The sequence below is a fragment of the Acromyrmex echinatior genome, chromosome 19 (genome assembly GCF_024713525.1).
Source record: "Acromyrmex echinatior isolate Ae372 chromosome 19, ASM2471352v2, whole genome shotgun sequence".
NCBI lineage: Eukaryota > Metazoa > Arthropoda > Insecta > Hymenoptera > Formicidae > Acromyrmex > Acromyrmex echinatior.
This window is the reverse complement of record NC_141870.1, coordinates 1,943,527-1,970,632: the sequence shown is the minus strand read 5'-3', so window position 1 is coordinate 1,970,632 and position 27,106 is coordinate 1,943,527. Positions and strand designations below refer to the sequence as shown.

The following is a 27,106-nucleotide window of genomic DNA, read 5'->3' as shown; positions in this document are numbered from 1 at the left end:
TTCGATTGGCAAGGAATGATATTTTGCGACTTTTATATTTTGTAATACGATCGTTGGGTAGTGGTCGACGGTAAGCTAAAACTCGAGACGTAAATTGATTTTCGAACGCTACACAGAAAAAAATGATTTTATCGAAGTGTCTTAAAATTTAACTAGATATTTGAAAATAATTTTACTGGACTAGTAAAATAATAATGCGAGAATCTTAAATATGATGAGCAATGTTGCAAAAAATTTTAATATCCTAACAATCAGTTTGAGTTTCCCTACATAATTATTTTGATGCTTTAACGAAATTATTTTCGGATTTGTTAGATATTTCAGCAACTGTCCTTCCGTGTATTCTTTTAATCTGAAGTGTTGTTGGAAGAGGAGAAATTAAGTAATTATTCTTGTAAAACTTGGAGAATCTTGATGGCTTATTTACGCCAGTCTCTGACGCAACCACATTGTACGCAGTGCTACCATTTTACAGACGGTTTTTCACAAATCCTACATTGCCGTAATAAATAACATATTATGTCAGAGCTATTTTCCTACGATAAGATTCGTCGTGAGGAACGATGAATTTGTGTAGAAGGATGAATGCCGTGCCATCATGCGCAGATGGCGAAATCCATTGTGCACGAAGCTTAAGACCCGTCTGCAGTTCCTTGGCACGGTGCCCTTGCTGACCGGTGCTGACCGTATGCAGGATCGACCCTGGACCCCATGTTTCTCGTTTGTCTTTTTTTCTGCCGTCTCCGTCGCTCCCTTCGCTTCTCCTTTCTCTCTCTTTCCCTCGCCCTCCCCTTTCGTCCTGATCCTCTTGCCACCCTTTGCCACTCCATTGTATGTAATGGCGCCAGGACGACGACACTCGGGTCGTTACTTTCTTGCCTTCTCGTGTACCGTGCGTTTAAGATAAGCTCGAGTTAAGAAAACGATGGGTTCTCGTCCGAATTTGTCGTTCACAGGGCGAAAAATCCGTTTCTCGATTGAATCTAAGTATTCGTTGTTGCGGAACAAGTCGTGAAATAGTGTCGAAGAATGCTGTCTAGCAGGATTATTTGTAACACAAACTTGTAAAACTCCTCAAGCCACGCTTAGAATTTTATGACGCTATGCACTGAAGGAACGACTTGAAAAAAGATGTTAAGTACAATCGTAGATTCATTAGATTCTTCGTTATTTTAATGCAATCGCGAAACAAAAGAGTTCTCGAAGTTCTGCTCAGTACTGGGATTCTGTAACTCTTAATAATACTGTAGGTATCATTATACCGTTATATTAAAATTTTAAGTATCTTATTAATTATTATTTAAAGTTTTAATTAAAAAATGAACTTGTGGCATTTGTTATAAATTAATTTTAAGCTTATGTATAATGCTGGTAATTAATAAGTAACAATTCAGGTAAAAGATTTCGAGGTAAATGAAAAAAGTATAAGTGTCTAATATTTTTAGGCAAATACTTTAAAGGTTGTATTATTATGTTGTGAACATTGAGAAATAAAAAATAGTTGCAATTACCATAATTTAACTATAGTTTTTAGTCATTTTTTTGGGCAACTATATATTTACAGTTATTTCAATCAGGCAAATACAGTTAATTATGCTATTAAGAACGGTTTCACATACTGCTTGAAAATGTTTAGTTTTTCTAACACATTTTTAAATTATTATTATTATCACATAAATAGTAAATGAAAAAAATTAAAAAAATAATTATATTCACTATAATTATAATGCGTTTACTGAATAAAAATGTTCATTTATTTATTATTTACATCTTAATAATTTACTATATTAATATTTCAAATTATAATTTATAGTGTAACTTTTTCATGTTTTAACTACATGTATGGTTATTATTACTAACATTATATAGCAGTAATAATTATAAAAATGAAGCTCCTAACCCATAATTATTTTACCTCGCAATTATACAGATATAAATATTTTTCTCTTAGTACAGATATTATATATGATAAAAACGTAACAAAAATATAACGTTACCAATACTGTCATTACGAATCACTGAATCCCAATGCAATTCTCGATCGACACCTAGTCTCATTTTTCCTATTAATTTTTAATCACAAGATCATGACCTAATGCATTTAACGATGGAACAACAATGATGACCTTTCATGTTCAGGATCACATGAATCAATGTGATACTGTTTGTAAATAATGAGAAATTCATCAGCGATAACTTCATCAGAATTGTTTTTCGCTTGGAAAAGTCGAAAGCGCCGATGAAAATGATTCGCCTCGCGTTTATTGCGCACGATACCATAAGCGCAAATATTATCAATCTCGTTTACAACGCGATGCATCACGTGCGAAGATGAGAGACTCTCTCTCTCTCTCTCTCTCTCTCTCTCTCTCTCTCTCTCTCTCTCGGGGGGCAACATTTTAATTAATTGAGCTAATGGAATTTACATGCTGCGATGATGATATGCAGGCTATGCCGCGTCAATAAAACGGATAGCGTGTGTTTGCATGACAAGAGACAAAGAGACAGTTATAGATAAAAGCAGCAAAACGACAAACCGTCGATCGTGCAACGTTCGCGGGAGAATTCGCCATTTTGTTTCCGGTAATTTGATCCTGGCGCGATAATTCGATCCACCAATATTATATAAATCGGGGTTTTCAAGCTCGTCGCCTTTTTATATGGACAATAAACTCACGTCGTAGACGCGCTACCGTGCTACACGTAAACGTAATTTATTTTTACGAGCTGGAGGATTAGCGGGAGAGTAAGCTGTACGCTCGTAAACAAACCACAAGCAATTTGCGAGAATGTTAGACTTCACCGCGGAACCGAACCGAACCGAATCGCCGTCGGATGTCAGCCATCGGCGAGACTTGGTGCGTGATACAGGTGACACTTTTACGAAGCGTGCGCGTTCGCAATCGTTCCCCGGCCATAAATTTCCCGTTTGCGGTGACTGACCACCGCGACGACGGCATGGTTAATTCACGCGCGCGACCGTTGCACGATCGATGCCGCGAATGGACGCGCGAATTTCCTCTCTCCATCCATCATGCTCTGCCATGCCAATCGGGATCGACAGGACTAGAGACCGTCTAATAAAAGTCTGGACGTGAGAAAGCCACTTTTGATTTGTTTCCGTCTTGTTTTAACAATTCCTGAGAGAGAGAGAGAGAGAAATAGTTAGGAAAAAAAAGAACAGAAAAGAGAAAAAGGGAAAAAAGTAGCAAATATACGTCCTTCTCTCTCGCAGATTTTTGTTAAAACTACCACTCTGCGTACAAAATTGCAACTCGAGTCCAGACTCTTATTGGAGGGTCACTAAGACTAGAGCTCTATACGTAAAAGAATAATGTAAAGGTCTGCCACGTTTATCCTAATAATTATGGGTGTTTTCCAGTAAGAGATGATACAGTGTAACACAGTGAATCATTACATCCTTGTTTGTTCTTTATACTAATGTTAAACGAAAATGACATGATCACAGTGTCACACTGTGTCGCTTGCTGGAAAGCAATTACATATCATATTAAAGAATTATTAAGCTACTGTTGGATGTTAGACCATCAAGTTAAAAATGGCGGTCGAAATAGCCAACAGGAAAGTTGTGCTGAGCATTCGGCTCAGATGAAATGATTACGTTACTCTTTTATAAATAGAGCTCTATTCTAGACGGGGTGCTCTTTCGCACCGAGGTATTAAGGCGACTTGCCCGTCGCGTTTGCTTACCCTTTTATGCAGCAGCTCGCTGCAATCCGCGCGTGATCGCTGCTGGCCTTGTCTTGGACCCGTCATCGTGCCTCCGCCGCGGTCGACCTCCCTGCCAATCGGGCTCATCATTTTTCTCTCGCCTGCGAGCAGAAAGGAAGATAAGTTACGCAGGAGAAAGCCGCTGGAAGAGGAAGTCGCGTAGTTCTGAGCGTGTCGTAACGAGCGAAAGGATCTGTGAAACCGGAAATATTGAAATCGACTGATATTCTGGAAGATTTTTTTTTTTCTTTGTTCTCCCTCCCTTGCTTTGGCTTGCAGTCTCAGACTCAACGGAATAGCGAAAAAAATTGTAATAACGACCGAGCAGATTGACTTTCTCTTTAATCACGTAAATGGCAGTCGTTTGTATTTGCGCCTTAACTGTTTAAAAGCGCCGGAACTGTCGGAGCTACTGCCTTTCGTTACGATATTGCATTACAGGATGTCGCAGGCATTATTTTCAGCCACAGATTGCCACAGAATTTCTCTGAGGAATCTTAGAATTCTTTCTTTCTAGCAAGAATTTAATAAATTAACGATTTTTTTACATTATATTTCAGCGATTAAATTATACATTTTTTTTTGCTTCATCATAAATTCAGTTTCATTCGTTTTTTAAATTTCAAAAATATCTTTTCAAAAATATATGGATATTGAGACATTAGCATATTTGTTCTGACTCGACAATCTGTGGCTGGACTGAACGATAATGGATCTGGGACGCCTTGTATAGGATATTCAAATGCCTACAGAAATGTTCCGCAGCTGCGACCGTTAGACGAGTCGTAAAATGGAGAAGCATGGACTTCTGTCTAACGCAGAAAATTGCGCAGCTATTGTACCTGTACAGATACAATCGGATTGCACAAAGAAAATTCTTGGTGGACCGTGGTATTTAGATCGCGGTGTTTCCTCTATTCTTTTTTGAAGAAGATATTTGCTAGGAGATATCATCCAGGAGCATCGTTTAAAAAAAAATTACAATGTTTTTTCCAATTTCTTAGCATCAGATTCGATCAATCAAATTCGATTCTCCAAACGCGGCCAAGGGAAAGAAAGGGAATTGGCTGAAATCGTATCACTTATTCGTCTTCAAAATGCTCGTCGTTACAAACTTACAATTTTTTTTAATTAAAAGGGAATAATGGATAGTGTAATTATGATTTCTCTTATGATTGATTCTCCATTAAAGCCGCCCCAATTCGTATGTTCCTCCGTGGTTGGATGATTCGATATCGATCATGCGTACCTTTGCGTAGTTAGACAGGGCGTACGGAGGCACACACGGGATTTCCATTATTCCACGTTGTGCATTAGATAGGTGGCACACAAACCTTACCAGGACACCACTGCTACGGATCTTCGGGTAATTAACCCCGGGCGCCCGCTGAAATTCTCGACCTAAATTTATGCGCTTTTCAGGCGGTTCGGCAATCTCGCGATTCAGAGCAGACGTTAAATCGCCGCTTAATCTCGCGGGTATTAATCGCTCATCCGCCGAGCGAAGCTCTGTTCATCATTCGTAAGTTCGCACGAACCAAACGTTCCAGACGAGCCGGGTTAGAAACCAGCTTCGAATATTAGAGATAGAGATTTGCTGCAGTGATATATTACGTAGATTATAATATAATATTTATGCATATACTATATTTTATAATAAAATGTAATATACATTAATGGATTCTTGATATTAAAAATAACAATAATTTAGACAATGAGAGTTCGGCACGATACTTGGAGCGCAATTATTTTATTAGATATCTTTTATTATTATGTTAATTATGTTCATTTATCGAACATTACAATTTCTTCGGAGAGGACGTTTTAACATATTTCGGGATATTTTCAGCGATGATGTAGATAATAACAAAAGTTCGATTATATCTCTGATATTAGTGCAACTCGTTTCACATTTTTATACTTTTGTCTTTCATACATTATGTGTGACTGCAGATTTTATTAATTGTATTTCATAATTCAGACTAGTTTTACGCTCATGGCAATTGGAGGCCAGATTAATTTAACCAATTTCACAATTTTACGAATTCAATGCTATGAAATGATATAAAATACTTGACTACTATTTGAATATAAAACAAGTTTTATTATTATCGTTGAGGATGATCGAAACGTCCGTTCTGAAAAAATTGTAATGTTTAATAAATTAATATATATTTTTTGCATAACAAAAAATAAGACAAAAGAGACTAATTTGTGTTTATATTTTCAAATAGAATACTATTTTTTTCGAACAAAAAAATCTTTTGCAATATCAAGATGTTCCTCCATTGCGTACCGCAAAATTTGTATCACGAAATTGAGATAATAATTTTACGCGAAGTTTTACGAAAATTTATCGGGAATACTTTGAAAAAAATCTGATTAATTAGCGCGCTTAGCGAGCCATTAATTCCGCATAGTGCAATGTGTCCGGTACGTTGAAGGATCATTTTATGAACAACGTGAACGTTGTTACCTTTGGCATTGTCTTCGTCAGCGTCATTAATTAGCGTTTGCACTCTTGTGTGCTTTGCTACGAAAAGAAGAAAAGTCGATATGGGCGTAACTCTCTCGCTCGGAGACAACCCGGTCGACGTCGTAATTTTTTTTCCTGTCAAACTTACCGTCGCGATAGCGATTCGTATATTACGACCAACAATATATTAATTGCGCCTTAATCAACTTGGAGTTCGAGGCAAAAGTTTGAGTTCTTTCATAAACCCGGATTCTCCGGAGTTAGCCGTCGCTAATTAATCGCTTCGCCACCTGCTCGATTCATGGGTCGGCTCATCGAAAAGTTACCGTGAAAACCGTGGAAAGTATCAGGTAGATTAATAAATATAGTACAAAGGAAAACTTACTTGGACTGTGCACGCGTATCTCACTGTCGCTGGGACTGGAAACACGATGGTCGTTTAACGAAGTGACTCGCAAATGTCCGATCGGGCTGATCAATCGCTGAGTGGAATGACCGCTCGGCGATGCTAACCTTAGGTCCCTCATGTCATTACTAGTAACCCTGAAATTTGCCGAACAGGTCAATGGGCCGATTCGTAGAAGGCCACGTTTGAAATGATGCCACAAAGTGACCTAATGCAGGAAGAAGCTGTGAGCGAAAGTTAAGTTGCTGAACGTTTTAAAGGAAATATGATGCTCTGGTACAGTGATTCCCAAAAATTCGTTTTGCATTATTAAATTCAAAAAATAATAAATGTCAAATTATACCTTATTTTTAATCATTTTTATAGATCGCCATTGCTCTTAATCAATATGTCAATTTAATTCAAACATTGAAGTTAAACAATTTAATTCAAGAGAATGTATTCAATTTGATTTATTTTACTCAAATTTAGTTTCCTATTTACTAAGTATACGTTAATGTGGATTATTTTCTTTTCTGTAGTTTAAAAATAACTACAGAAATGAAATAATTTATATTTTGACACACATGGAAATTAGATATAACAAAATGTTAACTCAAGGATTGGGTTGCCATTGCTTCTTTGATATCTAAAAATGCAGTCCATAAAGACGGGAACACAGAGTCTTGCATAACGCATAACGCATAATGCATAAGAAAATGAACCAATCAAAGTCCTTCATTTTTTCTTTTCCATGAAATAAAAGACTCCAATTGGTTGATTTTCTTGTGCCTTATGTATTATGCATCGTCCAAAGATCTGTGCTCCGGTCTTAACGTTATGAATTTATGGCTATTAAATACGTTAAGTAAATATTGGCAGTTCCGAATCGATGTTTTGCGATTCTAAATTGATACTACGACACGCGCATTATCTTACGTACAATTTATAGCGGCAGATCTTGTCGATTAATCACGAGAAAAATCGATGTCTATCATCCGAAACAAATAAACGTGGTTACGCGATACAGCAGAAATTAGATTCGCCGTGGAGGTAAACCGCGACACAAATACATATGAGAAAATTGTATTACCAAGGTGACGCGGTTTAGCTCACGCCTGACAATAAATAGAGTCTCGGTGAGCTTGAGAGTGGCTCTCACGTCGATTATGACATCGCAACGCCCTTCAGTCTAATTAATGACGGTCTGTATAGCCTCTTCACGAGAACGAAAATTTGAAACGATAAAATTATTGCATTATTTTTAAAAATGTTTTTTTTTTTAACTTAATGGAAAAAATGTAAAAATCCTTTAATAAATTTTAAGAACATATATTTATAATAATATAATTATAATAATTTTGCCATTATACGAGAAACTAAATTAATTACCGTAATTACATTACAATATAATCATACAATCGTCACGTTATAAGTTGTCAAGAACACACAGGAAATTTAATCGGTTGTACATTTCGTGACAAACGAACAGCGCGTTGTTGTTTGCACAAACGCGGCGAGTAATTAAACAGCGACTTAAATGAACGCCCCTACACACACACAATACATAGCGAGTTATATACGAACTAAATCGGGCGGTAGCTAATCGCGTTGTGTTCAGGTGGAAGTGCACGCGCTACTGCCTTTTATGACGATTAATTAATTATTGTTCTCTACATTTTGTTTCGACATACTAGTTGAATAATTTTGCTATAAAAGCGGCAGAATGAGATTCGAGTCTTCAGGATCGTGCCTTTAATTGTAACGATAATTCTGCGTTGTAATACTTGTCTAGAGTCGAATGTGATCTTTTCAGACGCGATACACAAGGGTACAGACATTTGGCTGCTTGCGGCATTTCTACTAGTTACCACCTCAAAGTAACCAAACAGTCGAGCAACTTAGGTAGCAGAATTAGACGGCAGGGCTGCGGCCGCGCGAGTATGTGTTCGCTAATAAGTTTCCCTATTACGGGGTGCGATAGGGGCGGCGGTTTAATTACAGAACACCGAAACTTCGTTATACAAATACCTGGGAGGATCGGCTTTGAGTCTACTTACATGCCGGGACATTTGCCGATGTCGCCGTTGCTGGCGGCCCTCAGTATATGGGCGGTGGACTCGTTCTCCAGCTGTCTCATAGGCGATTGCTGCTGCTGCTGCTGCTGCTGCTGCTGCTGCTGCAGCGGAGTCGAGTGATGGAGCGGAAGCGGTTGTTGCCGATGGTTACTGCCGGTAGTGTTTCTCGGTAGCGGAAGAGTGGACACCGCCGTCGGTGGTTGAGTCAGCGTTCTTTGAGGCAGATGAGACGTGCTGACGGCTCTCGGCGGAAGCGGGTCTCTGCCTATCACGGATCCCGAACCGGACGCTGCGAGAAAGAAATATGCACGTGAAAATTCTATATATCATTACGTATATATGTTCCAAGAAACCTTTATTATAGTACGCAAGTTAGAAGCAAGATTTCACATGACGTTACACTAATTGAGCCTTGCGTGTATACGATGAAATCTCGCAAGCATCCTTGGATTGCGAGAGATCGGTATGGGGCCGTTCAGGAAACGTCTGTCTCGCTTGAATAGGAAAGATGAGAAAAATATGTGAGAAACTAGCATGGATATCGGATTGAGTAATATCTACTGTAAACTTCTATCGCTCGCCCTCGGCGAGCCAGTCAGCCGTTACCAGTCATAAGCGAAAAATGCATGAAATAATATACGATTCCTTAAGATTTTACGATCATGTATAAATACAAATCGAATTGAATAGGATTTACATAGTATAAAGTGTAATTACATTAAACTAAGTGTCTACGCCGGATTATTATGTTTTAAGCGTAGTTTTGCACCACAGTTAACAAAGAGTTAAATAAGAAGAAAATATTGTAGTTAAAATTACACAAAGAATACAGGTCTTATTGTGTACTGTTGAATTCATAATGCCAAATTATACTTAATTTGAGTTATTCTTAATAATTTTTATAGGTTAATTTAACTATAATATAATGGAGTTAAACAATTTAATTCGAGTAAATGTATTAAATTTGATTTACATTTAATTTATTATTTACCAAGTGCATACGTTTATATGGATGTTGTTCACTTTTATATTAACCACAGGATTGATTTACATTTTGTCACACATGGAAGTTAAAAATATTGTAATAAAATGTTATTTAACTCAAGAGGTTGGGTAATTGGATAACTCAAGCCATTGATATCTAACACCTTTGATATCTAACAACCAATATTTTGTTGTAAAATTGAAATAATGAACACTATAACATCATTAAATACAATTTCATATATTATTAAATATAATAAATTATTAAACAATGTCATAATAACATAATATGTACATTGATTAAAATTCGACTAGGTCTAAGAAATATGGAGTCGACGTGTACCGTATAATTCTAGAGTTAACATCTATATATGCGAGACTCGCCTATTTTCCTAAAAGCTTTACACTCTCAAAATTATTTTTCTTCACTCCAGAGTAGTAAAGAAAATTTATGTGAAAATGAAATATGTGAAATGCAAAAGATCCTACATGTGTGATGTAGGCTCAAACTTCGAATCTCATGCTGGCGAGTCCTCGCCATGCCGGATGCATGCAGTGAACATGGGAATAGTACGGAATGAAATTGACAGACACACAGGACGAAAGGCAGAACGGAAACGCGTGACGCTCGGGGGAAGCGGCAGTAGGCTATTGCGTTGAGAACAAACTGACGAGACAGACGACGAGAGAGAGGAAAAGACAATTTATCAGGCGCAATTAAGTCAACCTCCGGAACCGGGCCAGTATGTGTTTAGTTACGTAAGACTCCGGCCAGCTATGAGCTACCATTGGGCTAGGGAATACATCTGTGAAGTTAGCATGGCATTTTATTAATTTTCAAAAAATAATAATTGTTCCGATAGCACTTTCCTTTTTATTCTACCGCGTTCTTTCAAAAATGACAAAATGTTCAGCATCTTTAATATAAAAAAATCAAAAATAAACAAATACCATGCTGGAATGAAATTTTTACGGCATTATTATGACATTTTTATGGCATCTGCTACTTAGATGAAGTCATGCCGTGCTGGAACGCGTGAAGTTAGCACGGCATTTGTTTATTTTTGATTTTTTGATATTAAAAATACAGAACATTTTGTTATTTTTGAAAGACCTGGAGAACAGTGGAAAGTGCTACCGGAACAATCATTATTTTTTGAACATGGGAAATTAATAAAATGCCGTGCTAACTTTACAGACACCTAGCTCATGGCGATGACCGGTTACGCATCGAGTGCAATCGTGCGTCGCGACGTGACTCCTATTTTCTTTTCTCTCTCGCTACGAATTGTTTTACGAACAGATATCCCGCGATAGAAAGAATGGAACGAGAGTCGATTGTCTATCGTTGGGAAAATCGGTAGCGATCATCTGGAATTCAATCGATGTGGAATGCATGTCGGCGAATCATCGCGGACTTGTAGAGAGACCAGGGCGATTCAACGGACAATGAACGCGCACGAGGGAATAAATGGCGCGAATCCGCACCGGCTACGCTGCTACACGCACGTCTGGCATTTGCCCGACGATCGAATCGGTGGAATATCTGTCGTGTGACGATCGTTCACGGTTTAATTCTGCGTTCACGCTCAGACTGACGCTGGGAATGCAAACGACCTGGTGCGATGCCATATGGGCGCAGCAGGAAACTCCTCTCGCACTTTGCGCATAATAGACGGTATTCAATCTGCAGAATATGTGGACTGATAACGCGCGACTCTCCCCGTATATATGATGATAAAGACATCGCGCGCGATTTGAAATTCCGTTCTCCAGTCACGATCGGACCATATTTGCAGATTGATATAGCCGAGATTTTCTCTATTTGTCGGAGCGGTTCATAAATCTCGTTCGCGTAGAAGCGAGAATATCTGACATAAGAGTTGAAGATTATTATATTGCATTCTTAAACACCTGTGCTTTGCGTATATAGGTTTCGTTGAACCACAGATAGCTTCTTTCATTTATGTACTTTACATCATAAGTGGATGTTACAACGTAGCGAGACGTTTATAGAGTTAGTCCGTTTTAACCTGTCGTACAGCATCCGGGCTACGCAATTGAGAAATTCATGAGCAATAAAGCTAAAATGAGGATCTTATTATGCATAGAATATCGCGAAATGTTGTAACTTCTCCGACGGGAATAACTTTGTGCTGAGAATGATAAAAGATTTTAAAAGACTTGTGCTTTATTCCGTGTAGGAAAATAATCGGCGGGCAAATCGCTCTTTGGAAAATACGAACTATTTTCTTGTGATTTCTATAACGCTTCGGAAGTTTATTTCTCCGTTCCCAGTTATCTTCATTGCAATTCTACTCTGTTACACTTTGTTTTGGATCAACAATCGATCCACTCACTTCGCATTGTCCGCCCATAAAATTACAGGGGTGAATATATCGCTTATTCGCTAAAATAACGACATAACTCAAGAAACGAAGTTTTCCAGATAATAAGTTTGAATATTTTGAATCATTAAAATTTTGTAATATTAATTTTAAAATTCAATTTTGATGTAATAACTGACTGTAGAGAAATAAAGGTACATGTATACTTTTAAAGTATGTTCTTTCGCTCTCTTTGTTTCTTTATGTTTTCGTTTTTTTTTTACAAGCAACTAAAAAAAACGACAATTTTTTAATTGTGTCGTAACAAATGAGCGATATATTATTATATACATTGTTTTTTTTTTAATACCGCGAGATACGTGAGTTGATGCGAATCAACCCACTAACAATAACTCAAAGAGATGCACTTTTTAAGCGAAATATCCACGTACCGTGCAACATTTTTCACCTTTATAGGCCGTGGAGTTCGGATGCGCGAAGTTCCCTCGCGGAATCGTTCAATCCGGCTTGCATGATAAAAAACTCGAACGTGCGAACTGTGCGCGATTATATCGACTGACCATGGACAATTGACGATGTGACTCCGTAGTTGGTGGAATGCGTGACGACGCATCCGGGATGCCAGCGATTTGCGCGGATTCATCGTTATGCTGCGAATGAACACGCGAGCGGGATGACTCTGTGACAATTCGTATCGATAACCAACCGCGATGTGCGGCGCTCGATTGGATTAAATCGAGATCGACTTCCTAAACGACGTTTTTTATTTCCTTTACGCAATCATAAATGCGTTTCCCGTTTCTTGGCCTTTGGCGAAGACCGGAATGCGGATGGATGGTCGGTATTGTTAGCGATTCGAACAAATCCTATGAATGCATCGAAGGACGTCGCAGTAAATTCATTTGCTTTCAACCAATAAATTTCCATCACAAGAGATCGTAAATAAATCCACGAGTTTGCAGTTGCAAATTACGGCGATACTTATAACGAATATTCCACGTCTTCTCTTTTCACTCTATCTACTTTTATCTTTATTTTGTATATTTTCTAATTTCTCGCTTTATCTCGCGTTCATCACTGTCTTTGTTTTATTGTGCTCTTAATTTCAATGCTGCAACGTGTTCTTAGATACCGGGCTTGCCCTAGAATTTCTAATAAATATTTATCTCTCTCTCTCTCTATCTACCAGAACATATAAAACCTATTATTCTTGTTCTTTTTTACAACTTGGCTTATTGTAATTAAATTATTATTTATACGTACAAGTAAACATAAGAATAATTTCTGTGCGCCTCCATAATTCATATTTCCTAGCTTTATCACTCCTATAATTATTTAAAGTTAATCAAGTTTTTCCAGTTATTCCTGCTATTTTAACGGAAATGAAAGATCTTTATCAATACGACAAAAATCATCGATAAAAATAACAATCGTTCCAGTTTCTTAGATTGTCTCGATATTCCTGACGAACATTCTATTTGTAAACTCGAAAAATATATGAAAGAATTTTATATTTATACAGAACGTCGTCGAGAATTTTTTTTTAATTTCTTTCTTATACGCAACAACAGTCGTTTATCTCTTCACTCTTTTATTCCATAATATAATTGCCACGCATTCATGCATTGGGATCTGAATTGTATCGCTGTTCTCAATGCAATGCAAGTTACGATAACCATCCAGAATATTCAATGCGGAGCATCGAAAATACGTAGATAATCAATAAAACGGGGGAAATAATTTAATATATACTCAAGCGGTCGATCGACGATTGTACTACACTAATGTACCATCTCTCTCGAGCGATGGTTAAATGCATACAGCATACAATCAGTGTAATAATTTAAACGTATGCATCTCCGTCGACTCATTGCGAAAGTCGTGCTGGAAATGTTAGATCATGTAACAGATCGGCGTTACCCAATTTCGTTGTTCTAGAACCGGACCTCGTTTCGCAGCGCTACAAAATCTGCAACACGAGAAATTCACTCGCAAGTTTCACGCCGGTTTAATTAAGCGCGGAATTCATAGGGAAGCCGAGTCGCGGATTTGCGGACGGCGCGTCGATTAAAACGAAACAAATCTTGCGGAGTTTGAAAATGCAATTAAAAATTTCAGGCATCGATTTGATCTTCCCGTGCCCGCATGTGCGCGCGTAAATATAGGTGTGCTACTTGGCACAACGTGTAGAAAAGATCAAGATGCACAAACGAGAGCCGTTATCCGCGCACATACGGGGTGTCCGTGAATTTCCGTGACGTTTCGAATCGGCAATGCCCATAACGAATTTCTTGTCTTGTTGTAGAATTTCTTGCCTTGTTGTTGTTTCCGTAACATGACTGTTGCGCAAATCGTATATGTATGACGAAATGATCTCGCGAAGCGTTTCGAATTAGGAGGTCTGAGCTAGAAATTACGTTTTCACGGTAGAAAGGGGGAAAAAGGGTGGTCTGTGGAAATCTCCGACTGTGCAGAACGCACGGGGATTAAAGCGGGGGTTGTTCACCTCGAATATCCTAAAAGGCGCCGGAGAGTTGGGGAGCTTTCTATGGGGATTTAATGGCTGGCGTCGCGACGCCCGCGCCGGAAAAGGCGTCAGAGGGTCGTTGAAACGACGATGAGCATCGGCTCCAAAAGGGTGCGGATATCGTTTTCCCGGATCAGAATTCGGGCGTTGAATTCGCCCGAGAGATTATGGGAAAAGGGCGGTTCGCCCCCTCGTTCGAGAGCGGTTAATGAAATTCGTGAAAACCCGCACGGAATTGTAACAGAAGAATACAATGCGAATAATCCGACTCAACTAATTTTTACAGAGTATTTCGTAAGCTCATCTTCGACCTTGCCTTACTTTTGAATGTCATATTTATCAACAATTTTCGACTTTTGCTTGTCTCGGCATTAAATGTCTCGGTCGCGGTAATGAAACAGACATTCTATATTTAATTGTCCCAATTGTCGAGCAACAGATTATATTCCGACTGAGTTTCTCTCTTTGATTATCTGATGTAGTCTCTAGAACAGAAGTGGCCAACCTTCCTGTCTAGTATATTATTATAGAAATCTTTGATATGCCACTGTGCTACAGAATCAAGCAAAAATGATTGCAATCTTATACTTTCTTCTCTTGCATTAAAAGCAAAGACTTCTTTTATTTAACAAAGTTTATTTCTTTTACTATATTCTATTTTTCATTCGTTTTAAAGTAAATTGCAAAATACTAATCAGAGATTACATGTATTTTGTCCGTTTTCACGCTTAAGCAATATTATATTTTCTTCTGTTGATTGTTTATTAAGTAGAAAATTAGAAAATTATCTAATGGCCAATTAATATATTCAAAATCTTTATCATGTGATGAAAACAATATTAGTCTAGTGCCTTTAGTACGAAAACGAACGCAGCTGTAAAGTGCAAATGTATAATAAAAAAAAAAAAGAATTTAATGGAGCATATACGGTTGACACAAATTTTAAATTTTCTTTGCAAGCGTGTTTCTTTAAGCGTGCCACTGTAAGAATGCCTTCGCGTGTCACAGATTGGCCACTCCTTTAAAGTTAAGAATAACCTTGTATGAAATGACACTGTCCGAAATCGACAAAGGTAGATGAGCAGAGTAGGCAAACAGAAATAGATCGTGGCACTTTGAACACGACGTCGACGGTAGGAACGTACTCTCACGGTCATTTGTATCGTCCTCGACCTGTTGCTGTTGGACAAGAGTGTTGATTTTCCTTTTTCTCCGCTGTACACGCCGCGCTGGACCGCCTCCGCCGCGTTTCGTTTTCCCGCCATTATTACGAGCGGGATGGCAAAAGGAAGACGAAGAAAATGTTGGTGCGGTGGCTCGCGTCCGGATGTAATAAATATTTTACACTCCCGCAGCATTCCTCGAGCGTTTGTTTTCTCTTACTTTGTCGTATCCTCGCACGGTATCTTCGCCGTGAGGTAAAATAGGATCACGCCGTCATACGTCTCGCTTAGCACATCGCCGTAAAACTAGTGACGACTAATCCGAAGACGAAAAGAACCGGTGAGGTCCGCCCGTTAGATAATTCACGTAGATCTCGTTGTAATACTGTCACATTTTATCTTTATTTATTAATCTAAGCCTCGGATTCTGATTCAAAGATTAGGAATGGTTGAAGAGTGACACACTGGAAAAGGTACTAAATTTTAATAAATCGTTTGTTTAAATAGTGCCAATTAAATATTTATTAAATACAAAGATATACTGAAAAAAATTCCTGAATTGAAGTAATATTTTCTTGAATACGTTTAGTAAATATTTATTTGCAATAAGGAAATGTTTACTTACTATTCAAGAAAATACCACTTAGATTTAGGAAATTTTTTTTCAATTCATCAAAAAATACTTATATTTATTTGATACAAAAGCTATTAATTTGATTTAACTATCATTTCTTTTTATTGAGTCAATATTTCTTTATTGTAAGTAAATGTTTGGCACTATTCAAGTAATATAATAATAAATATTTATTAAAATTGAGTATAGTTTTTCTTGTGGAGAAAAAAATGTTTTGCTGAAGTATCTAAAAATTTAGTTAGATACAGATCCGAAAATAAATTTTGTTGGATGTCAAAATAATTATGTTTTTAGAACATTCAAGCTATAAGTTGCTAGAATGTCAAAACTTTTGGCAGCATTGCTCATCATGCTTGAATTTCTTACATGATTATTTATATTGGTCCAAAATTTTTAGGTCTATACATGTCTACATAAATTTTAGATATTTTAGCAAAATCATTGTTTCCGTATGGCAAGTGAGAAAATAAAATTGTACGAAGAAACATTAAAAAACGTTAACAATTGCGACATATTTTTTTATAGTCTATTTATCATTCACTGCAATTAGATTTATTTTTGTCTTAAATTTGCAAAACATTTCTTGACAAATACATATAATAATAAATAATAAATAAGAAATAGAGTAACGAATATTGTTTTACGATATTTGGAAATAAAAAAAAATCTTTATATAATATATAACTCTACAATTCTCAAAATTATCTTATTTTCTCTACTTCCTAAGATACTTTATAACGACTTTATAACGATTATCACTTAATCACGAAAACTTAGTTAAATTATAACTTTAAGTAATGCATTATGCATATCCCTCCGATAGGAAGCTAAGAAGTAGTTTCTTATTCCTCCATAATTCTCATTTATGTACATACTTGTACTTAATAATGCAAGAAAGAGGTACACGTATAGCCGCGGTTAAATTGTCTTTCGATGATGAAATCATTGTTTCTTATATGGAAAAGCAATGTAGTAAAACGACTAATCGCATTGCCGATCTACGAAACTACTGCAAACTACTGCAAACTACGGTTTGCCGCAGTACATATTTCCCGTGTGGATTAATCTCCGGTGTTTGAACCTCTCTCCGTCTTTCCAAGATCGCGCAACGGTCTGCCGCAATCTTGCCACTATGATTATGGTAGCAAGTAGCCACTATGGCACCGACACGAGTGTCGACTCGACGCTCCAAGTAACGGGATCTGTAGTGATCAAGTAGGTCAGGCGACGCGATATCGTCGCTTTGTCTCATCGACCGTGTACTTGAAGGTCCGGTTTTACCTTCCAATCATTATATTCGAGACGACATCGTGATTTCTAAGTGTGAAACGTGTATACATGAGTTAACTAGGAATTCATTTTATTAGCAAGCAACGATTCTTCTTGTACGCCGATAATGAGGAGATTTTACGGTGGATAGCATGAATGTTCTGAATGTTAAGAAAACGTTGAATCAGTGAATGATGTTGCGATTAATAAAATAAGTCGTAATACCGGTCGTAATAAGGCGATATTACTTGCATAAATAAGTTGATCGCAGTGAAAGTTAATATCGGACAAATTATTAAATGTCGATGTCTTTTCATAATGTGAACTGTATCGAAGTTTCTACAGAGAATATTGGAATTTATACTCCGACATATCAAGAATTAATGAACAATGGAGAAATTAACGTTATGTCATTATTATACCGTTAAATATCGAAGAGATTGGTAACCTAATATCTTGAATTAAATAGGAATTTGAATTAAATAGGAATCTTATTTAATTAAATAATATTTTATTATTTTTAACTTCTATGTATGTCAACGTGTAAATCAATCCATTTCTGTGATTAGTTTCGAACATATCGTCTACATTAACATGCATTTAGTAAATAATAAACTAAATTCAATCAAATTTAATACATTTTCTTGAGTTTAAAATCGTTTAACTTCATTGTTTTAGTCAAATTGACGATATATCGGGAAGTGTAGTAGCGATCTATAAATTATTAAAAATGACTCAAATTGGGTATAATTTGACGTTATAAATTCAACAGCGATATTATCGATTTTTACAAAGATGTCGATTGTGGATCGACAAATGAATAAAAATTAAAGCCGCTTGGAACTGTCACAAGAAAATATTCGCGTTTCATCCGAATATTTGCGGAGCTTGTCGAGCAAGAGTCGTGTTTGCCGGCGTCTAATGACATTTCTTGCTGTTACACCGTTAATTTAAAAGCGTAAAAATATCGCGACTGGCGCGTTCTCAAGTTAAAATCATCCTTTACATTTTATGAACGGTCGTAAAAGGATCGTTGAGAGCATTGGTGGCTGACAGACGACCGGAAGAAGATAACGTGTGTCGCGTCATCAGTTGCCGATCGATGAAGCTCAGTTTGGTACACGCTTCGATAAAAAGAGTAGGATTAAACATCGGTTGCTCGACAGCAATTCAAGCGGAAGCAATAATAGTCCAACACAAGAAACGGAATAAATGGTGCGTTTCGCTCCCCGCTAATTCTACAGGAGAAGTCAATTACTCCTATTTTATCGAGGGCACGAAGATGTTTTTCCCACGCGAGAATTAAGCGTCCAAGCAGAAATGTAAACATAGTATTGCGATGAATGCATAGTATCGATCATCCGTTAGCGATCCAGTTACATTAACGTTTTCCAATGTTTGCAGGAAAAGAAAACTATACACCGACGAACGTGAAATCTATGAGATCTGACCTAACAAACTGGACTGTTCTTTTTCTTCGTGTTTCGATGCCGTGAAGAGAATTTCTTATCGATCTTCAATTTCCCGGTCTCTCCACGGTCATCGTGATCAATTTGATGATGGCAGGTGCAAATACATCTTCCTGTCACCTACTTTTACATCTATAGAATTGTGTCGCTATTTCCTTGTTTATAAACCGTGTTCGGTCGTAAGAAAGGAATAAAGGCTCGTCGAATGCGCAAGATATGTCGCATAGAAATGTACAATCGTACATCGTGTAAGAAGCGATAGAAAGTTCTATCTATATAGAGTTATCCCAGACACTTCAGTAAGTTGATAGAAAGAAAAGAACTGCAGCACCTTGCTTAACCGCCAACACCTTGCTGCCGACACACATTACGTAAGAACCGAATCCGCGACGCGAGTACCGCGACTAGAATAACTGTATTTTACGAAGGAAAATCGTTCTGCAACGCGCGCACAAATTCTACTGCTTTTAACGGTTCACATGCCGAGGTTCAGTCCAATTGACGCGTCTCTGCTCGTCCCTGGTTTCGTTAGCAAAAAGATTCAGTCGCGTGACCACCTATTCATCAATGACATACCTTTCTTTGACGTTGCCAGTATCCGTCTAAGGTAAAAACCGTAGAAGTGGGACGCGATAAACACTACGTTGTTTCGTTGTTGTCTTTTATTGTGGACACGATGGCACAATATTTGCTGGAGCTATCGGCAAAACATTTATTTCCACGTCAAAGAATAGCTCGACTAGCTAGAAAGATCGTGACGTCGAAGTATTTTATCATAAATACAAAATTGATGATGAGCTAATGGCATCCGAATAACGGTAGTCATTATCTTTGTTAACTAAACGCCTTTGAAATATAATTTGATAGAGCTGACTGTCGGACTGTTTGATTGCTGCTTTATTGAGAGGCAGTGATGTAGGCTACCGAATTGGTCACGATCGACTCATTATCGTCCGAAAATAACCGCCGTTACTTTCGTTCTCGGATAAATGCAATTGAGAAAGAACATATGTTACTCGAAATGTCATTGATTTATATGATGAATTTATGATTGTGCAGAAAAAGAATTAAAAAAAAATGGAATGAAATTCGCGAGGTTTTTTTCATTGAAGTATTTTAGCGATCAATAGAAAAAAAAGTTTTATGTAGAGCTACAACCATTGTGAAGGCTATTTAAATTATTTAAATCGTGAAAAGTTGTAAGATCCAGAAAAGTCTTTTTGTTAAGACTGTCTTCTTGTTAAGTATCCAAATAAGGAGTATTAGGAAATATTATGAATTATGAACACGCCATAAATATAAATTGTTTTTGTATTAGGTGTTGGAATTAATTCGTAGCGTTTTTTAATGAAAGAATGTTATTTATTTCACATGAGCATTAAAAAATACATTAATGAAAGTACTTCCTATCACTTGTAAAACGCTACGAATTAATTCCAACACCTAATAATAAATCAAAACATATATTATTATTATTATTAGATATCAAAGGAGTAATAATGATCTCCAATCCCTTGATTTAAATAACATTTTGATATTTTAACTTTCATTTACCCATTTCTGTGGTTAGTTTCAAAGTAGACATCACTCATATTAACGTGTGCACTTAGTAAGTAATACCTAAACTATAAATTTGAGTCAAATTTAATTTTCTTGGGTTAAATCAACCCTATTGTTTTAGTCAAATTACCGATTGGGTAGAAACAGTGGCGACCTATAGGTATGATTAAAAATTACTCAAGTTGGGTATAATTTGACATTATAAATTCAACAGTGTAAAGAAAGACGAAAATGATAGGCCTAGAATCACATAATACCACATAATTCGATCCATATTTAATCCCTGCATTTAGCCTTTACCTAAATATTTGACAATTGAGTTGAATGGCAATATCACGGGTGTTCTAACGGGTGCGTCAGTCGGGAAAGTCAGCGTGGAGTTTCGGCAGCTACGTTCGCGTTGGACGATAGCGGGGATTCAATGATCGAAAGTGCCGGCACTCAGTAACGGTACTCGGTCGAGAGAGGAATGCATCCCTGCATCCACGCGCGTGTGGAGCTGAATAAAACGGAATAAACGAACGGAGCGTCCTGTGACCGAGCGGGCCTCTGGCCTTTCCGAAATGTATTCGTCGGGTCCCCGATCTCTTTTTCTCTTTCTCTCGGCGGCCTTTCGCGTTATGGTCCTCTCGCAACGATCGATACCACGGTCGCGAGAACGCAACAGTACCTTTGGCGCTGTTCCAGAATTGCAAGAAACTGTAACGCGATGTCGTTTCTCAGTATCGAGAAATCGAGTGGCTTGGCGACCAAGTTTGGCGAGGGTTCCTTTTCCCGATAATTACAGATCTGAATTCTGAGTTATGCCAAGTACAAAAATTACGAACTTTCGGGAGAAGGAGAAAAGGACTTAACGTCCAACTCGAACGTGATCAACATTTTAACGTTTGACATCTTCGGGATTCGTTAAAGATAGGGTTACCATTCAATTCTTTTCCCCGGATATCATCCTCTTTTTTTTTAGGGCAGTTCAAAGATAATTGTGAGCGTCCGGAATTCCTTCTAAATATTCTGCTTTAACTCTTCCCGCGTTATTCTATATTATAGTTTTGATTTATAACAAGTGTAGTAATTTCCTCAAGCTGTAATAAGCTGACCAATCATAGTTGAATGTGAGGAGAATCTGAAGAATAATCATCTATGATTGATTAATTTCTTATATTAAATTAATATCGCTAATAAACAATTAGATGGAAACAATTATTATTATCATCATTATTATTATTATTATTATTCGTTGATTGTTTTAATCAATTTTACTAACCTACACGCATTTTTATATGCATCCAGAGTTTTTAGCCTGTAAATTCTAGAACTGAGAAAATTATCTGGTTGAATTACTCGTAATTCTGGTAGAAACGGACAAATTAAAATTTTTGATTAAATCTACTAAATTCTAGTTGATTGTTGAGATTATCAGAATTTTGTGGTTCGTCCATTTTCTGTCACACACCTTTCTCAGCACGTAGTTTAGAAAATTTTGATAGCAACTCTAGCTAAAGGAGACGAGTTGTATGGCCGTGAATCGATCCTGATTCGCGCGACGCTCGTGAATTATTCTTAGAGGCTGCAATTTATACAGAGCTTTCAACTTCGCCGCGAATTAACGATTCGCCTTTTACCGCCAGCGCGCCGTTTGTCCGGTTTAATCGAAGTTCGCAAATTACCTCGCCAACCACGATGAACATTTTAATACCGAACTTCGTCTGTCTTCGCGAGAAATTCGAAGAATGCCCCACATTAACGAGACCTCACGTGCCAGGAGTTCTGGAATGGCCTGAATGAAAAGACCGGGAAACCCGGAAAACGCGCGTTTTTTCTTTAATGACGCTTTTTCCTACCTAGGTTTTAGATTTGCGCTCCGAGTTTAGTCTCTCGCAGTAACTTCGGTAGCTCGCGTAATAATGCTCTACCGATCTGACTGTGTAATGAGGCCGATCGATGGAAATCGTGCATTATCAACTAAATTAAATGTATCAAATTAAATGTATTCAATTACTTGTAGCTTAGGATATCATGATTGCAACTATTAGTGTAATTTTAATTCAATTATCTTGTTCCAAATATACCTGTACATTATTGGTTTCCAAGTTTCTCGTTGTCGAACGGTATAACGCGTAATAGCTATTAATTCTCCGGCGTCAGTGCTTTATTCTCAACACAACATTCTAGTCAGTGAAGGGAATGCGACATACATAATGCATAGATACCGTAAGTAAATTTCGATCTGTCGATACTGTTGCTGTTAATACTGTCAAACGAGTTGAAAATTATTCATAAAAAATCGGCAAAGTTTTTATACGGTTGTTCCATTGGATTATCAGGAAAATGGATTAAGATAGAATTATCACACGATTTGTGGATTTTATATACGTACTGTATTTGCCGGACCAACAGCTGCCGCAAATCAAACCAACTTTCCCGCCCATCTTCCTCGCGATAACGAGATGCGCAGCTATCAAAAGGTCCTTGCTCCCTGCCGTGAATCTTAATAGCAGCGTGATCGACGTTTTGTCACGCCACGTGCCTGTCATGGGCACAGTCGCGTCGTCAACGAGTCTTGTCCGCCACGTGTTCACTACGTCGAATCCCGTAATATCGAAGGCAAACAAGACAGTCACGATCGACCCAGTCGGTCTAATTGCTAGTCAACAATTTTTTTTTGTTTTCGTCACGATTGTTCAACTGATTTCCAGATCCTCTCGGAAAAGCCGTGGAAACTACTCCGATCTGATCTGCGCAGTTTTGAAAAATTTTAATACATTTCGCGTGTTTGCAAAACAAATTACATAAAATCTCCTCAAATAATTTCCGATTGATTGACGGATAAATTGCAGCTATTCTTTATAAAAACCCCAGAGATTAAAATTATTTTCTCTAGATATGTGATAATAATATTTTGTGTTTAAAACTGTTTTAGAGATATTTTTGAAGGTACAATTTTATTTATGAAAATATAACAACATAAATAATTATGTTAGATATCGGAAACAGAATGAAAGAAATTTAAAAATATAGATTTTCTCAGAAATATTCTGTAGATAATTGAATTAATTGAAAAATTATTTGATAAAAATCGTAGTGCATCAGTTATTTCAATAGCCGATCGAATAAGATCGACTAGGTTTATACAATCATACCGTCAGCACGGACGATGAAGTTTCTGTATCGATCAATACGAGCTGTCATGAGTTTATCGGTTTATTCGTTTATTGAATTAACAACGGATACGATTTCAGCAGAAATAGAAGCACATCGGTCTGCAGCTCGGATTTTTTGAAATTTCTATATTTGCAGTTTTGTTTATAAGCTGTAAAATTTCGAAGTCCATACCGATTTGTTCCGTACAATAATATTTCGAAGTTGTGACAAAAATATTTACATAGCAACGTGTTGCTTGAATTTACATTTTTTTAAATATAAAATCCTGATAGAAGTATATTTGTGATTACAATATACAGTAAATATATCCATAATAAATACACATAACAAAAAAATAAAAAATGAAATCCAATTTACACCTTCCGATGATTTAGCGTTAAAACTAAAAGGTGTATTTTTAAATTTTACCGATGTTTGCTTCAATCTTCAGACTACATTACCGCGGGATGTTCTTCGATTCCGAGAAACGTCATCATACGTGAAAACTTTATTCTCACTCTAGTTTCAGATTTCAGCAATTTAATACCGACGATACATATTACATCTACGTCCGCGGCGCCACTATATATTTTAAGACACACAGCGAAAACCGCTTCGCGCCTAAGAAATTACGCGATGCCCACCATTCTTATTCTTCCTCCGAGACGCGTAAAAATCATCCGGGCGCTTCTTACATCACGTAGCTCGCGCTCACCGTCATACTTAACGAGCATCGCGCATCTTCCTCGAAATGTCACGACCTCGAGTGAACTTTCAAGACGATCTTTATTCGCGTGTAGCGCGTACACCACAAACTCGCGTATCACACGTTGAACGTATCCATTCGATTTATCCGCGAAATTTCGCAACCCCGAATTTCTGTCGATCGCGATTCAGACGCGACGTCCGTTACACGATTTGGATTTCGCCTGGTGTCAGGTGTATGTGTGTGTGTATGTCACTCGCTCTGTCTGCCCTTCGCGAAAATTCCGAAAATTGATCGTGCAAATAGCGAAAGAGAAAGAATCGCTGCAAAATCTACAAACGATCCGCACAGCAATCTCGATTAAACTATCACACAGTCATGCAAATGTGTACCGCACTTTATCGCGAAATGCAACGTCTCTCTCGACGTTGATCCACGTGAGTACGATCACAATCCACTCGCCGATCGATGCGGACTGGCACGCGTCCACGCAGCACGCGAGAGTCGCGTGGAACCGCGCGGAGCGCCACCGACTGACTGACTGACTGACTCGAGGCTCGAGGCTCGAGGCTACTATCATCCAACCAGGCAGTCGGTTGTCTGTCCGACCCCGTCTGATCTGAAGGATCTCGCACCCGGGAACTGTTGCTCCTATGACGCGAACGTGCGTGGGGATGCTTTCCGATGCGGAAATACGCATGCAGTGCTTGTTACTGCAGTGTACTACTGATACCGATACCCTCTTGCTGGTTTTAACTGATTCTACATAGTGTTACATAGAACTTCCATTTGGTGACACAAGTCGACATAAATGTCATTCTCTCTTTGTTACTCATTGAATGCTATATTGAAAAATGATGTTATACCAAGCATTATTTTAATTGAAAATAATTGTGTTAATTTAATAATACTAATTAATGAAATACTAACAAATACGTCACGCTCCTGTTTCAAATGTTTATAAAATTTTATGTGTTTCATTAATATTGTTATTGAATTAATAAAATTATTTTCAATAAAAATATTGATGTTGATATAACGTCATTTTCTATGCATAAGAAAGATAGAATAATATTTGTGTCAACTTTACTATTAATGCTCAATTTTTCATTTGCTGGTTAACTTGTGGTTTAGACTCAATCTCACTTAACTCGATGATAATATAAAAATTGTGTTCTTTTCTAGTTATAAATAATCATTAAACTGATGATTTTGTAGTGGTGAAACTTTAAAAACTTTACTTACCACAAAACTATCAGTTCAATTATTAATCATGTATAAAAAATATGATTTGCATTATCATCAGATTAAGTCTAACCACAAGTTAATCAGAAAATGAAAAACCAGACTTACATGGAAAGTACTTACAGTTAAATTATCTACTCTCACTTTTGAGAAAAAGAGAATAGAATAGTTGTCTTACAGTTTTTCTGTCGTGTGATCGATATCTTCACTCTGTTGATGTTTTGTTTTTAATATTAATAGTTAAATATTGACAGCTGAAAATCGATTAATTAAAAAAGTGTTGAAATATACAGAAGCATTAAATCAGCAATAATGTTTAGAAATAATAATTTCGGAATAGTCCTTATACTTTTGTGATATGCTAATTATTGTATATCAATTTTCATTAATTCAGTGCTTTAGAAACTTTCTCTCTGTAGTTACTAGAAACGATGCGAATACTGTAATGTAATACTGTTTTCAAGGAAATTTTGGAGAAATATTGATACCGAAGCTGTGGATATCTTAACGAAGTTATGCATTCATAGTTTCCCTTCGTTAGCGAAATCTCGCTATTTTGATTTCGAACTTCGTGAGTTCGCTGCCGGAATTAAACGTTCCCGATAACAGGATTATCGTGGCGTTATTTTGCGTCTCATAGTGTTCTTGGCACATTGAAGCTGTATAAAAATAAAATGCTTTAAGCACTGTGTGGCATTCTGTTGGAATCCGATACTTCATTTCGCGAGGCTTGGTGTGCGATTATTTAATCGAGATCGTTATCTTCTCTTTCACACTTGATGATCTTTCTATCGTGCTATCGAATACAAAATTATTATTAGCGTCCTTCTCTCGTGCTATTCATTAACATACTTCATCTTTAGTCTCTTCAATTTATATTCAAATCATATAAATATTATCTAATAAAATATTTATTTCAAATTAGAATATTTATTTCTAAGCACAATAATTAGTACGATTCTCATTAACAATCTGGAAAATTATAGAAAATTATTTTTGTTTAAATTAAAATGGAATTTTTCTTCTCGAAAATTCGATGATTATATTTTTACATGTAACAAGTGTTACAGACAAGCTATGAATTCGAAAGAATTAGCAGTTTTGTAGATCAATTGCCGTTTCGGGAAATAACATTCATTTTTCGTAGGTCGGAATGTGATAAATGAGTTTTCGTGCTTGAACATGTTGTGGCTTTCGCGGACGATGAAAGTTTGATTTTTCGCCGAGGTCAGTGGCAGCCAGTCGATGAGTAGAACCGCATTACTGAAGTGCCAATCACAGGCGTATCGCGGTGAAGCTTCGGCACTCAAATTGTAAAAATATTCCACTAGTTTTAACCTGTGTTACGCTATCAATCCCAACATAAAAAATGGAGATGATATACATCAG

The 27,106-nt window shown here is 37.2% G+C and overlaps 1 protein-coding gene across 19 annotated transcripts in view; it reads right to left on the bottom strand.

Moving 5' to 3' along the window:
- LOC105146655 (uncharacterized) overlaps positions 1-27,106 on the bottom strand; it is a 157,679-nt gene that overhangs the window by 16,219 nt on the left and 114,354 nt on the right. For all 19 annotated transcript variants that reach the window (XR_015548234.1, XM_087415871.1, XM_087415873.1 and 16 more), the window contains 3 exons: positions 8,654-8,960; positions 6,594-6,751; positions 3,712-3,833 (listed from right to left, as the gene is read on the bottom strand). Coding sequence is in view for 18 of the 19 variants with exons in the window: in XM_087415871.1 (XP_087271997.1) it covers positions 3,712-3,833; positions 6,594-6,751; positions 8,654-8,960 (587 nt within the window). In the remaining variant the exon portion in view is untranslated. The remainder of the gene's footprint in view (positions 1-3,711; positions 3,834-6,593; positions 6,752-8,653; positions 8,961-27,106) is intronic.